The following is a 17,786-nucleotide window of genomic DNA, read 5'->3' on the forward strand; positions in this document are numbered from 1 at the left end:
CACAAAAGAACTTTTTTCTCCAATTACAATTTGAAAAAGAATTAGCTGTAATTTCTCAATCGTACACAAGGCTGAGTGGTATTTCACACGAGTTATAACAATGTATGATTGAGGTCACATGGGATATTTGTACAAATTATACCAAATGTCAAGGCTGTCAAGATTCTGTTTGTCTCACTCTCAAGTAAGATAATCAATAATCAACAGTTGATTACATTCAAAGGAGGACTTGATCCTCACATAAACACATGCTTGCTGAATACAATTTTGGTTACAGAAACATCCTCTGGTCTCAAATTAATACAATTTTGGTTAAATTGCGCTTAATATAGCATTCAATTTGGTGCCGATCCTAATCCTGAATTCCTTTAATATTTACTGCAACTTTAATTGTCATGCTATCCAAGGCGTCAAGTAAGGCAGAAAACATCTTCCTAAGAGAAGAGTTCAAAGATTTGAACAAACAGAGACCAAGCTTACGAAAAATTAAAAAGAAGAAAACAAAAATTAAACAGCTATAATGTGAGTGTTCAAAGCAAGCACTGAGATCGTATGGAATTTATGCAAGCAAAGCATATCAAATATCTGAAGGGCAGATACTCAATAATCAACAACTAAAGGCATTCAAAGGACGACTTGACTCTCACATTCTTGAAGCAGTGAACATAAGACCTCATGATGGAGTTTTATTCCTTTTCTCTTTATACCCTGAAAAAACAGTAAATCCCACATTGAAAAAACATAATGCTTGTCAAGTACTTAATATAGTTAAGTCCTAAAATTTAGTTTGCCGAGCCTAGTAACGTGGGCTTGTGACCCAACGTGGGGGCATTAAAGGTGGAATGTGGAAAGTTCTTGTCAGGACACGGACAACCTACGGCCCAATATGTTCTCGGTTGGTGGCCTTAGATACACAAGTCTAAGCTCGCCGTATCTTTCCAGAAGGACTACATTGGGCTCCTATAGTCTCTTTAGGCTGCCCGGTTGACGTCTTTGCCCAGGACGGCATTAAGGATGTTGGCTTATCAGAGCAGCAGTGGTGAACATGACGGCATCCAGAACTATCAGAACTTACTGGGCCAAGGAGGTCCGCCGCTCTTGACCAGACCGCCACCTTTTTAGCCACTTCATCTTTTTTTCTTTTTCAAGTTTTATTTTTAAATGGAATTTTCTGTTTTAATCATTTTTATTTATTTAGTTTCCTTTATAAATTAAAGACCACCCAATAACTTATTTGACACTGTACCAAGTATTTGAAATACGGAACAAAAATACCATTCAGGCAATATTTTAGAAAGTGAGCGCTCAACCCGAAAGAAATACCACAGCGATGCAAACATCCAAGATACCCTCAACAAATTCACAGGACTCTCTGAACTTATGATTGAGGTCGCCTTCTCAACATCCTCAAACCAAAAGTATGTTGAAAACCAGAATTTCAAGGCGTTTGATGATTCATCCAAAAGTATTTTGGCTCATACTTGTACATGAATGAGATATACATTTTTTATATACTCAATCAAATACTCTTAGAGCTCAAGTGTTTAAACACTTAATTGGGGGCTTTCATGTCTAATTTTATCCAGGGAAACAATCAAAAACAGATTAACATTAACAAATCAATGGGACTAATTAGTTCATTATTACTCCAATGGTAGACTCAGATCTCACTCCCAGTAACAATAATTCTGCCGGTTTTCGTTTCGTTTGGGGGACAAACAGTCCAGATCACCAAGTCTGTTTCATGCCATTTTCTCCAATACTTATTAATACTGGTTGCAGATCTTGCCTCCTCCTTGCCCAGCAATCATATCAAGGACCTGCAAAATACGATGACTTAACCAATCTGATCTGCATAATTGACTTTAATAAATCATATAACACTATGGCTAGGAAGGATGCATGGTTTCGTTTGGTCGACACAGGGTTAATAGATTAAAGCCACTCGTGCAACAGCATACTCTGAGATTTTTATATGCAAATGAGTTGGTATGCTGGTGTGGGAAGAGACATCGCACAAACATTGCCTAGGGAACATATAGATCCAAATCGAAATCATGTTACCTCTGGTTGGTGATTGAAGAGGATGAGATTCCATGTCCCCTTCTTCAACCAACACTATATATTAAGCAGATGCAGATGGAAAGGAACACATCAGTTTGAATTGTACATTTAACCTATTCTTTCAAGGTCATCTATTCTCTCTCTCACAAGACCAAAAAAGGAAAAAGAAATGGCTTTCCACACTCGCTCTAACAGCTTCCCTTCTAGGCCACACCCGATCGTTCAAGAAGTTGATGAACATTTGTGTAGATTGAGGTCTTCTGAGGTCACCCCCACATCATCATCAATCAGCCACAAACTAACTGGCCTTCAAGAATTGCATAGTTGTGTTGATAGGTTGCTTCAGTTGCCCCTCACTCAACAAGCCTTGGCCCAAGAGCAGAATGAGAAATCAACTAATGAGCTATTAGATGGCTCTCTGAGGATCTTGGATGGTTGCAGCAGAGCCAAGGATGCTCTGTTGCAAACCAAGGAATGCGTGCAGGACCTTCAATCAATCATGCGAAGAAGGCGGGGAAGTGAATCCAGAGCACTCACAACTGAGGTCAGGAAATACTTGACCTCTAGGAAGATGGTGAAGAAGGCAATCCACAAGGCTATGGGAAATCTCAAGGGATCCAGTTTCTCATCCCTTAACAAGGACAATGAGACTATTGCCGTTGTTAGAACGTTGAGAGATGTCGAGGCAGTCACTCTCTCAGTGTTCGAATCACTCCTGTCCTTCATCTCTGGCCCAAAGTCAAAGCCAAGCAGCAGTTGGTCATTGGTTTCCAAGATTATTCACACCAAAAGAGTAGCTTTTGAGGAAGAAACTGAAGCAAATCAATTTGCACGAGTGGATGCTGCTCTGCAATCATTCATTAAGACAAGCAAATCTGACCACAAAAAAGTAGACAACCAGCTCGACAATCTGGAGTCATGCATTCAAGATCAGGAAGAACAACTTGAGTGCCTTTTTAGGCAGTTGATCAAAACAAGAGTCTCCCTCCTCAACATCTTAAACCACTAGATCTTAGCTTTTTCGATTATGTACATGAAAAACATACGTGTATACAAATACATCCTCTGGATATCAAATTGATTATACAAAATGATTTACTCATTTGCTTAATTGTCAACTATTCTTCTTCTTTCGTCAAAAGCATTCGTTTTCTGAACAGATCATAAATTCTTGCAACTACTGCAACAAACATTTTACCATTTATGTTCTATATAACCACATATAATCTATGTTTTTGGCATCAATCTTGGAAATTAATGGAACAAAAAAAAAAAAATTCCCTAGTCTAATTACAAGATGAAAATTTGATTTAACTCTAACTCCCCTGAGTCAAACCTGAGGTAAACTCACAGGAGTATCAAAAACTATCATTGTTACACATGGGATTTAAGCCAATTATATCAAATGTCAAGGCTGTCAAGATTCCAATTGTCTCAAGAGAGATAATCAATAATCAATGGCATGAAAAGGAGGACTTGATTCAGCAGTAAACATATGATGACTGTCTCTGTTAGAGGGACAATTAGAGACTAAAAAAGGGCTTAAGTCAATGATCATATGGCCTTACTTGCTTCATTCACTACAACCATTTAGAAAGCCTTAAAATTATAGATCAGGCTTGCTGCTTGCTTAACCATCATGTCAAGGACCTGCAAAATAAGATTAACTAATCACATACATAAATAAGCATATAAAACTGCTGGGCATGGGATCATGTCCACTCGTGCTATCACATATATAATTAATTGATCTCTATCCAATATGTTAATTATGATTGAATGATTGTCACATTATGTAAAGAAACTCTGAGATTTTATATGCTAAATTAATCAGTTCATGAGTTGGAATGCTGGTGTGGGAAGAGACAATGCATAAACATCGCTGATGGAGCATATAGATCCACATCGAAATCATGTTACCTCCCACTGATGATTGTAGTGGATGAGATTCCATGTCCCCCTCCTCAACCTACACCATATATTAAGCAGATGCATATGGAAAGAACCCATCAGTTCTGAATTAGACATCAACCACAACTACAAGGTCTTCTGTTCTATCTTCAAACAACACAGAAAAAAAGAAATGCCTTTCCATACTTGCTCTAACAGCTTCCCTTCAAGGCCACACCCAATCGTTCAAGAAGTTGAAGAACATTTGTGTAGATTGAGGTCTTCTGAGGCCACCTCCACGTCTTCATCATCATCAATAAGCCACAAACTAAGTGGCCTCCAAGAATTGCATGATTGTGTTGATAGGTTGCTTCAGTTGCCCCTCACTCAACAGGCCTTAGCCCAAGAGCAGAATGAGAAATGGGCTAATGAGATATTAGATGGCTCTCTGAGACTCTTAGATGTTTGCAGCAGTGCCAAGGATGTCATCCTGCAAACCAAGGAATGCGTACAGGATCTTCAATCGATTATACGAAGGCGGCGAGGAGGTGAAACTGGAGCTCTTACAAGTGAGGTAAGGAAATACTTAACCTCTAGGAAGATGGTGAAACAATCAACAAGGCTATGGGTAGTTTGAAGGCAATAGCAAACAAATCCGCTTTCTCTTCCCTCAACAAGGATCATGAGAAGTTGAGAGAAGTAGAAGCAGTCACTCTTGCAGTGTTTGAGTCACTTTTGTCCTCCGTCTCTGGGCCAAAATCAAAGACAAGTAGCTGGTCATTGGTCTCCAAGATAATGCAATCAAAAAAAGTTGCTTGTGAGGAAGAAGCAGAAGCAAATGAGTTTGCACAAGTGGATGCTGCATTGAACTCTCTCATTGGACACAAGACAAGCAAATCTCAACACCAAAATGTCGATAATGTGCAGAACCAGCTTAACAAGCTGGAGTCTTGCATTCGGGACCAGGAAGAAGGACTTGAGTGCCTTTTTAGGCAATTGATCAAAACAAGAGTCTCTCTTCTCAATATATATATATATATTAGGGTTTAGGGCTTTTCAATTTTTAACATGGAAAGCAATACATGCATACAAATACCACTTCTGATATGAAATGGATATATAAACAACGATATACACCCTTTTTCTTACTTCAAAAGCATTCTTTTCCAAACCTCAAATTGTTAATCGATACAAGCAGTACCCTAATAATTTCAAAGAAGAAACTAAAATAGAAGCAGAGTTCCCCACAAAGCATAACTTTCCCATCATCCCAATCAGGCAAAAAAAAAATTTAAGAGAAACCTGATTTTGATTTTGGCATTGAAACTTCCCAAATCGAGGAAGAAGGACTTGAGTGCCTTTTTAGGCAATTGATCAAAACAAGAGTCTCTCTTCTCAATATATATATATATATTAGGGTTTAGGGCTTTTCAATTTTTAACATGGAAAGCAATACATGCATACAAATACCACTTCTGATATGAAATGGATATATAAACAACGATATACACCCTTTTTCTTACTTCAAAAGCATTCTTTTCCAAACCTCAAATTGTTAATCGATACAAGCAGTACCCTAATAATTTCAAAGAAGAAACTAAAATAGAAGCAGAGTTCCCCACAAAGCATAACTTTCCCATCATCCCAATCAGGCAAAAAAAAAATTTAAGAGAAACCTGATTTTGATTTTGGCATTGAAACTTCCCAAATCGAGGAAGAAAATTGCAAAAAGGTTCGGTTCAATTGGGACAGTCTAGCGGGCCATGGTGGATCCGAGCGACACCGACTCGTTATCCTTCCACTGCCAAGAGCGGGAGGTAATCGTTGCTCTGTGAAGCCAGCCTTACGCAGTTCCCTCCACTCTAGGAGCCAAGAGACCCAGTGCCTTCGCTCGAGCCACATGGTTCAACTCCTGGCTTGGAATGGGAGAGTCAGAAGATAGTCGACCCGGACCCGACCAGCTAATACTGAGCCAAAGTTCCAGACCTCGAAGCCCCCACTCGGGTTATAAGCTTGCGTTACAAAGCTCAGCGATAGAACCTCCTCGTGTTAGGTTTATAAAGCGTAGTGTCTGATACCGACAAAGCGATGTGGGATAACTTGCACCCGCTCTTACCTTCAGATAATGACTTGAGTTTTAAGGTCTATTTGGAAGCTCAGAATTTCATCAATACTTGATCAATTTGTATGTTTCAGTGACAATTTAGGGAGTTGAATATGATCACAAGACTTTCAAGACTTCATTTATCTCAAGGCAGATAACCATCAATAAACACTTCACATTCAAAGGAAACTAAAACAAAAGTTTATGGTAAAACTCACTGAAGCATTTTAGAGGATCTTCAGAAGACATTGTTAACGCTGGGTGGTGAAAAATAGTAAACATCAGTTAAAGATTAACCCACACTTTTGTTTTGTAAAAACAATCCTTGGAGGTGGTTTAATTTACTTGTATTTTTTTAAGGTAAAATTTAAAGTAACATCAGAGAAAGCTTCCTTTTTTCTGGTAAAACTCACTGAAGCATTTTATTTCAGCTGCCTAATTTCATATCTGCATGTTGTTTCTGAGTTAAGTAAGAAAAATCTCTGAGCCCTACAGAAGTTTTCAAAACAATAAAATGGATTATCTCCCAGGAAATATTAAACACAGATTAAAGTAAAAAAAATTAATGAGACTAATTAATTATGCTGGTTATAGTGAAAATTATGTTGGTTTTCTTTCAGTTTGGGGAACATTGCAATTCATATATATGATAGAAACATTGCAATTCTTTCTAGTTTGCTAAATAACCAACAATTTTCCATTTTCCTACATTATAGAAACACAACGGATGGTGACTTTTTAATGCAAAATATTGCATATTTGCAGATCATGCCTCCTCCTTGGCAAAAAATCATGTGAAGGACCTGCAAAACAAGAGGAATTAACTAATCACATATGTTGATCACCATAATTGAGTTAAATGGTTTTTGCCTCCCCACGTATTTTTGGAAACAAGGACGTCAATGCCACTCGTGGTATCGTATATTAACAATGATTAAATGGTTGTAGCATTATAATGTGCTAAACTAATAACTTCATGAGTTGGAATGCTGGTGTGGGAGGAGACAATGCATAAACATTACCTAGGGAACATATAGATCCAATCGAAATCATGTTACCTCTCTCACTGATGATTGAAGCGGATGAGATTCCATGTCCCCCTCTTCAATCAACACTATATATTAAGCACTCTGAATTGTACATCAACCACAACTTTCTAAGTCTTCTGTTCTATCTTTTCACAATACACAAACAAGAAATGGCTTTCCACACTCGCTCTAACAGCTTCCCTTCAAGGCCACACCCAATCGTTCAAGAAGTTGATGAACGTGTGCGTAGACTGAGGTCTTCTAAGGCCACCTCCACATCTTCATCATCAATAAGCCACAAACTAAGCGGTCTCCAAGATTTGCATGATTGTGTTGACAGGTTGCTTCAGTTGCCCCTCACTCAACAAGCCTTAGCACAAGAGCAGAATGAGAAATGGGCTAATGAGCTATTAGATGGCTCTCTCAGACTCTTGGATGTTTGCAGCAGCGCCAAGGATGCTATCTTGCAAACCAAGGAATGTGCACAAGATCTTCAATCAATCATACGAAGAACACGAGGAGGTGAATCTGCAGCACTCACCAGTGAGGTCAGGAAATACTTAACCTCCAGGAAGACGGTGAAAAGGGCAATCCAAAAGGCTATGAAGAATCTTAAGGGATCCAATTTCTCATCCCTCAACAAGGACAATGAGTCAATTGACATGGTAAACAAGTTGAGAGAAGTTGAAGGAGTCACTCTTGCAGTGTTTGACTCACTTCTTTCCTTCATCTCTGGGCCAAAATCACAGCCAAGCAGCTGGTCCTTGGTCTCCAAGATGATGCACTCAAAAAAAGTTGCCTGTGAAGAAGAAACAGAAGCAAATGAATTTGCACAAGTGGATGCTGCATTGAACTCTCTCATTGGACACAAGACATGCAAATCTCAAAACAAAAGTGTTGCGCAGAACCAGCTCGAGCAGCTGGAGTCATGCATTCAAGACCAAGAAGAAGGAGTTGAGTGCGTATTTAGGCAAATTATCAAAACAAGAGTCTCCCTCCTCAACATCCTAAACCACTAGATACATATATCTTAGATTTTTCGATTTTGTACATGAAAAACATATTTGTATACAAATACATCCCCTGGGATCAAATTCAGATACATAATGATGATATACTCTTTTGCTCAAATTATCAACTAGTCTCATCCTTCTACGAAAGCATTCACTTTGGGAACTGATCATGAATTCTTGTAGTACTGAAACTAACACAATTTTCGTTCTCTATATTCCGATTATCATCCTGTGCATGGAAAAAATGAACTTACCCTTATTGTCTAATTACAAGATAATGAAAAGTGAATTAACTCTAATTTCCCGAAATCAAACCTGAGAGGTAAACTCACAGGAGTATGTAAAACTATCATTGTTGTCACATGGGATTTGCGTAGATTATATCAAATGTCAAGGCTGTCAAGATTCCAATTGTCTCAAGAGAGACAATAAATAATCAACGATCAATGGCATTCAAAAGAAGACTTGATTTTCTTTAAGCAGTAAGCATATGCTGACTGTCTCTGTTAGAGGAACTATTAGAGACTAAAAAAGGTTTTAAGTCTATGATCATTTGGTCTTGCTTGCTATACAATCATTTATTTTTATTTCTTTCTAGTAAACTTGCCAGCATATCATTGAATGAAGAATTTCTGGTAAAACTCTGTGACCACTAAACAAAATTTCAAAACAACACCCAAGGGGTTTGGTCTAGTGGATATCCTGGCTAGGCCTGCAAGTGGGCGAATGTTAGCTGGCCTCAGTGAGGTCCAGCGTTCGAATCCCACCTTGTGAAAAAACACCCCCTGGGGAGAGTCAAATCCGTTCAGGTCTACGACTCGGAGTGGTTGCTCACTTGCTATTACCAAAAAAAAAAATTTCAAAACAACTGAAATGGATGTCAAATTCCAGTTATCTCCCGGGGAATAATCAAAGACAGATTAAAATTAACAAACTGTTGTAACTAATTAATGACAATAACACGGCAGATGCGCATCTCAGATCCAAGAATGACAATTGTGCTGGATGTCATTCTGCTTGGGAACAGTCCAATTCATCAAGTCTGCTACACACCATTTTTCTACATTTTGGAAACACTGAGGCTATAAAAAATGCAGATTGCAGATCTTGCCTGCTGCTTGCTTAACAATATCATGCCAAGGACCTGCAAAAATAAGATGCATTAACTAATCACTCACATACATGAATCATCATAATTGAGTCTATGCATAAGGCTTAAGCATAGAAGTGGCTGGACACAGGCCATTGGCACTCATGCTTAATATTTAATTTATGGATTGCTGTCCAATATGTTAATTATGATCGAGTGATTGTAACATTATATAAAGATAGTATGAGGTTTTATATCCTAAATTAATCAGTTCATGAGTTGGAATGCTGGTGTGGGAAGAAACCTTGCATAAACATTGCCAAGGGAACGTATAGATACAAATCAAAATCATGTTACCTCTCACCGATGATTGAAGTGGATGAGTTTCCATGTCCCCTTCCTCAACCAACACTATATATTAAGCAGATGCATATGGAGAGGAACAAATCAATCTCAATTGTACATTAACTACAAGGTCTTATATTCTATCTTCTCACAATACACCAAGAAGAAATGGCTTTGCATACTCGCTCTAACAGCTTCCCCTCTAGGCCACACCCGATCATTGAAGAAGTTGATGAACTTTTGTGTAAATTGAGGTCTTCTGAGGCCACCTCCACATCTTCATCATCAATATGCAACAAACTAAGTGGCCTCCAAGATTTGCATGATTCTGTTGATAGGTTTCTTCAGTTGCCCCTCACTCAACAAGCCTTAGCCCAAGAGCAGAATGAGAAATGGACTAATGAGTTGTTAGATGGCTCACTCTGGCGGTTGGATGTTTGTGGCACTGCCAAAGATGCCTTGTTGCAAACCAAGGAATGCATCCAGAACCTTCAATCCATCATGCGAAGAAAGCGGGGAGGTGAAACTGGAGCTCTTACAAGTGAGGTTAGGAAATACTTAACCTCCAGGAAGATGGTGAAAAAGACAATTGAAAAGGCTATGAAGAATCTCAAGGGAACCGAAAACAGATCCACTTTCTCTTCCCTCAACCAGGACAGTGAGACTATTTCCATTGTGAGCAAGTTGAGAGATGTTGAAGCAGTCACTCTGACAGTGTTCGAATCACTGCTGTCCTTCATCTCCAGCCCAAAATCACAGCCAAACAGCAGCTGGTCTTTGGTCTCCAAGATGATGCAATCAAAAAAAGTAGCTTGTGAGGAAGAAACAGAAGTAAATGAATTTGCAGAGGTGGATGCTTCATTACAGTCACTCATTGGACACAAGACAAGCAAATCTCATTCCCAAAGTGCACTTAATGCACACAACCAGTTGGAGAAGCTGGACGCATGCATTCAAGATCAGGAAGACGGACTTGAGCGCCTATTTAGGCAAATGATCAAAACAAGAGTCTCCCTCCTCAACATCCTAAACCACTAGATATTAGCTTTTTCGATTTTGTACATGAAAAACATTACATGTGTATACAAATACATCCTCTGATATCAAATTAATTATACAAAATGATATGTTCATTTGCTTAAATTCTCAACTAGTCTCTTTCTTTCTTCAAAAGCATTCACTTTGGGAACTGATCTTGAATTCTTGCAAGTACTGAAACTAACACGATTTCCGATCTGACTATCATCCTCGGGTCTCTGCATTCCGATTATCATCCAATGCATGGCTTCGATCTAGAAAACTAATTGAAAAATGAACTTATCCCTATTGTCTAATTACAAGATCAAAAGATGAATTTACTCTAATTTCCCAAAGTCAAACCTGAGAGGGGTAAATTCACAGGAGCATTTGAAATTATGATTGTCACATGGGATTTGCGCAAATCATGTCAAATATCAAGGCTGTCAAGATTCCAATTGTCTCAAGAGAGATAATAAATAATCAACAATCAATGGCATTCAAAAGGACTTGATTCTCACAAGGTTTAAGCAGTAAACAATGCTCTGTCCCTCTAACAGAGGGACAAATAGGGACTACTAAAAAGATTAAGTCTGTGATCATATTGTCTTGCAATACAATCATTTAGAAAACCCATACAATTCATATGATTTTTCAGTCAAAAGTTTTGTTTAAATAATGTTTTTACGTGCAAATTTTGTCACATACAATACCATTGTTGCCATTGCATGAACAGAAAAGAAAAAGAACGTATAAAACTATAAATACACATGGGAAAGACACCAAGGAAAATTTATCTCCTGTTCTTGTATCTGTTTATCAGCATTGTTCAATATATTAAGTTCCATCTACAAGCCTGAGTAAAGCGCTTTCGCCGGTGCACGACAAACATGACACCATTGTCATGGTCAGCATATTAAGACGGGTTGGAGTCACTTAAATTATATCCACCATTTCTAAATCACAACGATAGTATGTAGCTGTCTTTGGTTTCTAAATTGTACAAGACCAGTGAGGCAGTGAGAGAGAGAGGGAGAGAAGCACACATTCACTAGTGCAACAAAAGATATCGATGTTTCTGTATAAATACATTCTCAATGGTAAAGACAATTTTGATTCCCAGCTCAGATTTTATACAAATTTTCATTGGCCTCAACAACAACTGTCAATTGGTAGTGGTGAATAATGGACTATCACTTATTACATAGTTGAACTTCATGATCCCCTGCCTCCTCGTTGCCGCTTTTCTTCTAGTGCAGTTGCTTCATTTAACATGTCGGTGGCGTCCTTGTGCATGTCTAGCTTGGCTAGAGCAACTGACTGCATGTAGAAGGCCGTGGGCCAGTCTGGATAAACACATTGTGCTTGCATTGCATCTCGAAGAGCAGCATCAGGTTGCTCATTTAACAGATAGCATAAACTGCGTCGTGCAAAAACAGTTGGGGACACCATAGTTCCAACATCTATGAACTGCACTCGAAAAACCCAAAAGGAACCACTTAAGTGAACATCACTACTTAAGACCCAGTTACTTCAAGATTATAACTTGATGAGCCCATCGTAACACATAACAACAAAAACAAAATGCTTCGAATAGCCATCCTAAATCTAATCAACAAAAGACTACTAAGACTACATCAGCAGTAATTTGATTCAAAAAGGTTGAGCAAGAAAATAAATATGGTAACACTTACAGTTGAGGGCATAATATTATGACATAATCTACTGGTGGAAGGTTCCAAGTCAAACGTTCAGTCAATTTCTTGACATATTTCCAGCCAAAAAGATTTACCATTATATATAAATTAAAAGGCACACACGGGCTACAAAGTTATACCTGGGAGTAACAATCAATGGCAGTTTTAAAATCTTTGTCACGAAATGCATAGTCCCCTCGCTTCCTTGCCTCCAGCATGTCTCTCATTTGTTGAGTCCACTCTTGGAAAGATAACTGAACCCATCCAAATTCAAAAAGATCTCTTAGCACAAATTGAATGAACAGGGATATGCAAGACCTCTAGTACCACTCAACTACCTCATTGGTTCCTTCATCATCTCGGTAGTGCGTCATAACCAAGATCTGATGGATTGCTGTGAGGTCCATCCGAGAACAGGCCTCGCCCATTGCAGAAAGGGGACGTTGCGGGGTTGCAGGGGCTTCCTCATGCTTTGGAATTCCAAGCATGACATAAGATGGGACCTGCAATCCAGACCTTTGTTATTAGCTTCTTAATGTGAAGTAGTGCTCCTTTATCATCTTAAGAGCACATCCATCGATTACAAAACTTATTTGACCTCATATTAGGTCCACAGACAAACATAGTTTTGGCCATGTAAGAATATGTGGATGCCAGGGAAATGCCCTAAAGGAGGTTAAAGGCATCCGCCATGGCAAGAATGCCAGCCACAGCAATTTTATTTTTTTAATAGGGCGGAGGGATCTTCAACTTTGAAGAGAAACAAAAGCCACAGCATTCAACACAATCCATGTGTGCATGCATCATTTTCCACTCCATGGATCTCCATCATTTTCAGATACAGTGTAAGGAGGTTCCTTTTGCACCCAGCCAGCCATATTGAGCCATCAAAAACAGCTTATGCCAGGGAATTACAAAATTACAAGTGCAAAATCAAGAACAAGGTACACTTAGAGTATGCACTGAGAAAAAGAATAATAGTTTTGTTCATAAACTAGACTATTTCATAATCCAATTAGAGAAAGTATCTTACTTCAGGTTTCGTCTGCAGTGGAGCAAGTGTCGCAACAAGGTCCTTCGTATTAGGCCGCTCTCTGGGTTCATATTGGAGACATTGAGAGGCAAGATTAACAACCACGGTTGCTTCCTCTGTAGAAAATTTCCCCTCCAAATGTGAATCCATTAAGAGAATGATATTTTTCCCCCGTATCATATCAAGAGCCTGTTTACATGAATATACATCAAATATATACTAGACTATGTTCCGTTTATAAAAAAAACAGACCAGCACTGAACAAATCTCATGTGATCATCTTGTATGATGGTTAACTCTAGATAATAAAACAACTTAAACTTCTAGCATGATGGAAAGTATTGTTATAATTCAAAAAGTCACGAAAAATCTTCTCATGTAATGAAATTAAAAGTAAATTGAAATTCACAATTCCAAGAAGAGATTTATGTGAACTAAGATAACCATGAAAATAGTTTTTAGAAGAAGTGAAGGGAGTGTTTTTGCATAACATCAAGATGGGTGAATTGCATGGAGACAGAATGAAATTATATAAAACAGGGATGTTGTTCAATATTATTTGTCCACTAAGATGTGGAGGTTATGAAGAAAACTGTTTCGCAAATCCAGCATGCTGAAGAGCTTGAATACTCAAAGATATATCTGCGTATCTTATTCGAACAATCAAATTAGTATAAACAGATCCACTAAAGAATATTTGTAATTAATTAATTTCAACTTTGAGTGACAACTACTAGTTGACACAATCCAAGAGGACTATAGCATCAAGATACATTTGCTCTAAAACGCATAAAGCATGTTATATAGCAGCGCACTTACATGACTTGGAGGGATGTGCTTTCCACTTAGCAGATCTAGAAGGACAGTGCCAAAGCTATAAATAACACTCTCTGGAGTGACCCTTCCTACAATGTAAATTAAAAGACAACTGAAGGCATATCTCATGCAGGAAAATTCCTTTAGATAGGAAAACTACAATACTAACTAGACAATGATCAAACAGATAGGTGATATTTAGACTAGAGATGTTATTACCATTTCTTAAATACTCAGGCGGCGTGTAGGCAAGATTCGTGCTATAACTCTTCCCATCCCTACTATTTCTCATCAAGCCAAAACAGGAAAGACGAGGATCACCATCCTACAGGTCACATTCAAATACTAGAATATCACCCTTAATATTAATGGACACTGAAGTAACTGAAAATACATATATTTTCAACTATGAGAATCAAATTTGAGAAAGGAATACCTCGTCAAAGAGAACCCTATAAGCATTCAAATCGTGGTATAATGGACGGCCCTCAGTACTACAATAATCTAAAGCTTCAGCAATATAAAGACCCACTCTTAAACGCATAGCCCACTCAATGGTTTGATTCTCCCCTGTCAAGAACAAGCCGAGACCAAAATTTTAATCTTAGATATAACAGAATGCAGCCACTAATTTCTCAATTTGGAGGTACAAAACCCAAAAGTAAAATTGATCTCCTATGCAAAACTCAGGAAATTAACAGTACGAAGACAAGCACAATACAGTCACATTAAATAGAATACTATAGCAAAAACCACCTCGCCGCACCTTCCCCAAATGAAAGGCAATATAAAACATCATCTAGGATTAGCAAAACTACTAGATAACAACATGCATAAATAGACCAGCTAAGATAAATGGCATAACTTGTCATGTTGTAGAAAACTAATGTCAATGCAATCTTACATTTCAATGTTTGATTGTTTCAGAACTATGTACTTAGAGATACTTCACAAAAGTGTCACTGAGAAATCTTAGAAGCTAAGCTAAAAAGCAGCATTCTTGATACACCAGTTAAAGTATAAAGTGGGGGGAAAAAAAGGAAAAGAAAGGTGTTGACACATACAATGAAACAAATGCTTAGCTAAAGTATCAGTAGGCATGTACTCAGCAACAAGCAGCCTCTCATCACCATCACAGCAATACCCAATTAAATTCGCAAGCCTCCGATGCCTCAGCTTCCCAACACCCCAAGCTTCCTCCTACAAAAGCAAAAGCCCAGAAATTTAAAAACCCACAAAGTATTTCACATACCCACTTCACAAAACGATTGAAAACCACCAAAACGACCAAAAGTCCCAAACCCAATGAAGCCAAAAGCATAAACAAGCTTACCGCAAACTGCTTGGGATCAGGCCAAGCGATCTTGGTGAACTTCTTGACGGCGATCCAACGGCGGTTCTGCAGCCGCCCTTTGTAGACAAGGTTAGGGGCTTTCTCACCGCTCTCTGAGACTATGAAGTCGGAGCTGAAGTTGTTGGTGGCGGCTTTGAGGTCCGAGAAGGAGAATTCGGAGAAGGGTGGAGCTCCGCCGGTTTCCGGGTCGGATCCGGGAGATGGGTTCGGGTGGTGGGTCGGAGTCCGGCTGTTGTTGGCATGTGCTTGGGTTTGGAGCTTCTCTGGTTGCTTCTCTGAAACCTTTGATTCACAGCAACCCATGACTTGGTTTGTGTGTTTGTGTGCTTCAGCAGCTTCTTGGAGTTGGAAGAAGAAAAAACTAGAGGAAAACCATGAGCTGGTTCCTGGCTGCCTCCTCAGCTTGAGTGTCTAGTGGGTTAAGAGAGACTTGAAGAGAGAGAGAGAGAGAGAGAGAGAGGAGACAGTTTTGTATGTGCTCTCTCTGTCACAGCTTCCTGGCAGTTTAATGCTAAAGGTTTAGCTTATGGTAATTAAAGCATTTCTAGTTGCTACAGTTTTATTAGTTAACCTTCTTTTATTTCTTTCCATTTTTCCACTAAACACTTTTGGTCATTTGGTTTTCAATTTTCCTACAAGCAAAAGAATTTCATCAGTTCCTTTTTTGACAAAAAGAAGAAAAAAAGATAGGAATGCAACACGTATCTCGTTTCACATCAATCATCACCATTTTAGTACTAATCTTGTCCGAACAATTCTTTTCCTAAATGTTGGTAATTTATCAAGTTTTATCACATTAATATCATTAGTTTGTGAAATTCTATTTAGGATTATAAGATTCTGTCATCTATCTATATGTGTATTTTTATATATAATTTTTCTCTACGCATTTCATACGTGTAATATTGACCAAAAGAAGAAACGAATAGATAAGCTCGGATGCGAAAATAAATGCTCTTAACCTACTTGTGCTACACAATCCTTACTTTTTGCTTTTCTTTTCCTTAAACCCCACAAGAATTTCCCCTTTGAAATTAGATTTGGAAGGTTTATGCTTTCAATTAAATTATGCTCAACTGGGGTAGTTTATTATCATCACAAAGTAAAGACAGAAGAAAACATGGTTAAACAAATACCAAGTTTCCTGGTGCAGTTGACCACAAAATAAAATATAAGGCACACACAGAGTAAACAGGCAGATTGCAGAATCAAAGCAAACCCTTCTTCCTCAGTTTCTCCCTTTTAATAATAGTATGTGTTTGGAACAAACACAGAATCTCATGACCTGTTATTTTGCATCATAATTGACCTACGGATTGATTTGTATAAGAAAAGCCAACTGATTTTTCCCAGTACTTAAGTTGTCTTGTTCTTTAGCTTTCCTTGTAGTACTTCATCATGACAAGATACCAGAACTTGTTTGGTTGTTGCATTTTATTTTCTTTAATGCATATAATCTTGATGTGTATTAACTTTTTTTAAGTGTGGCCTATCCAATTAAAAAAGCATATATTCTCTTCTCATAAAGGTCCAATTTTTCTTTGTGGAGACAAATCATTATATGCCACTTACTGTGTTTTAACAGTTGCATTCATTCATTGTACGCAGGTACCATTCAATAATGTTATGCCAAAAAGTTCGAAATCACAACCGACGTCTTTTTTTTCAATTTTTTTAATACATACGATAGTCTAAACTATAAAGAGAGAGGGATTTCTCACACTGTCAAAATGTTATGATAGTACGAATTTGAGACCACTCGTGTGCAAGTCAATGCCCTTTTCTACTCGACTCAACCATGTTGGCTTTTTTTGTTTGGTATCACCAACATTGTGAGTTTTGCCAGCATAGTGTCACGGGACGAGCGTGCGACGCGGCGCGGCGGAAGCAAAACACAAATTTCGCTCGCACAAACGCTCCCGTGCGGCCCAGGATCCCTTCGAATCCCAGTCAGCCTTCTCCCCACTTCATGACTCTCACAACTCCGCGAGAGGTTCACCATCATGTGTCGTCTCCCATAGGCGCCAAGCCCCATAGCTAGACAACGAGTCACACTTCCTTGTGACAACACAATCACCCCGCATCCGGCAACGAACCCTCGACGCCCATACATCAAGCGTTGCATAAGACACGTCAACTGCATCGACCACGTCGCATGCCAAACTCGTGGCTCGCTCATGTCCAAGTCGAGACATAGCGATCCAACACACCATCGGTTTACCCACACTTCTGTCGGTCATCCGTTAGCAACCAAGATAGCCCACATCCTCAAGCTATCCACGCAAGCTGTCACGCTCGCATGTCGCCCAAGCCTTGGCGACATATGTATTCCGAA

The 17,786-nt window shown here is 38.7% G+C and overlaps 4 protein-coding genes, 1 non-coding gene and 1 pseudogene across 5 annotated transcripts; 4 read left to right on the plus strand and 2 right to left on the minus strand.

Annotated features, from left to right (window-relative positions):
• The first annotated feature begins 2,071 nt into the window (after positions 1-2,071).
• On the plus strand, positions 2,072-3,073 carry LOC110758530 (uncharacterized). The gene has a single exon (XM_021960409.2). The coding sequence runs from the start codon at positions 2,234-2,236 to the stop codon at positions 3,071-3,073; it is 840 nt and encodes a 279-aa protein (XP_021816101.1). The 5' UTR covers positions 2,072-2,233.
• A 1,055-nt stretch (positions 3,074-4,128) lies between these two features.
• On the plus strand, positions 4,129-5,004 carry LOC148292620 (uncharacterized; annotated as a pseudogene).
• Positions 5,005-5,682: 678 nt separating this feature from the next.
• LOC148292621 (signal recognition particle RNA) lies at positions 5,683-5,986 on the minus strand. Its single transcript, XR_015827333.1, has one exon.
• A 1,267-nt stretch (positions 5,987-7,253) lies between these two features.
• On the plus strand, positions 7,254-8,105 carry LOC110758520 (uncharacterized). Its single transcript, XM_021960397.2, has one exon. The coding sequence runs from the start codon at positions 7,257-7,259 to the stop codon at positions 8,103-8,105; it is 849 nt and encodes a 282-aa protein (XP_021816089.2). The 5' UTR covers positions 7,254-7,256.
• A 1,451-nt stretch (positions 8,106-9,556) lies between these two features.
• LOC110758519 (uncharacterized) lies at positions 9,557-10,868 on the plus strand. Its single transcript, XM_021960395.2, has one exon. The coding sequence runs from the start codon at positions 9,703-9,705 to the stop codon at positions 10,570-10,572; it is 870 nt and encodes a 289-aa protein (XP_021816087.1). The 5' UTR covers positions 9,557-9,702; the 3' UTR covers positions 10,573-10,868.
• Positions 10,869-11,584: 716 nt separating this feature from the next.
• Positions 11,585-15,939, minus strand: BSK1 (BR-signaling kinase 1). The gene is made up of 9 exons (XM_021960411.2): positions 15,431-15,939; positions 15,162-15,297; positions 14,534-14,667; positions 14,317-14,422; positions 14,101-14,186; positions 13,282-13,470; positions 12,587-12,751; positions 12,389-12,502; positions 11,585-12,021 (listed from the first exon to the last, which is right to left on the minus strand). The coding sequence occupies exons 1-9, from the start codon at positions 15,752-15,754 to the stop codon at positions 11,767-11,769; spliced, it is 1,509 nt and encodes a 502-aa protein (XP_021816103.2). The 5' UTR covers positions 15,755-15,939; the 3' UTR covers positions 11,585-11,766.
• Positions 15,940-17,786: the final 1,847 nt, after the last annotated feature.

Source organism: Prunus avium, chromosome 8 (assembly GCF_965620075.1).
Source record: "Prunus avium chromosome 8, drPruAviu1.hap1.1, whole genome shotgun sequence".
Lineage (NCBI taxonomy): Eukaryota > Viridiplantae > Streptophyta > Magnoliopsida > Rosales > Rosaceae > Prunus > Prunus avium.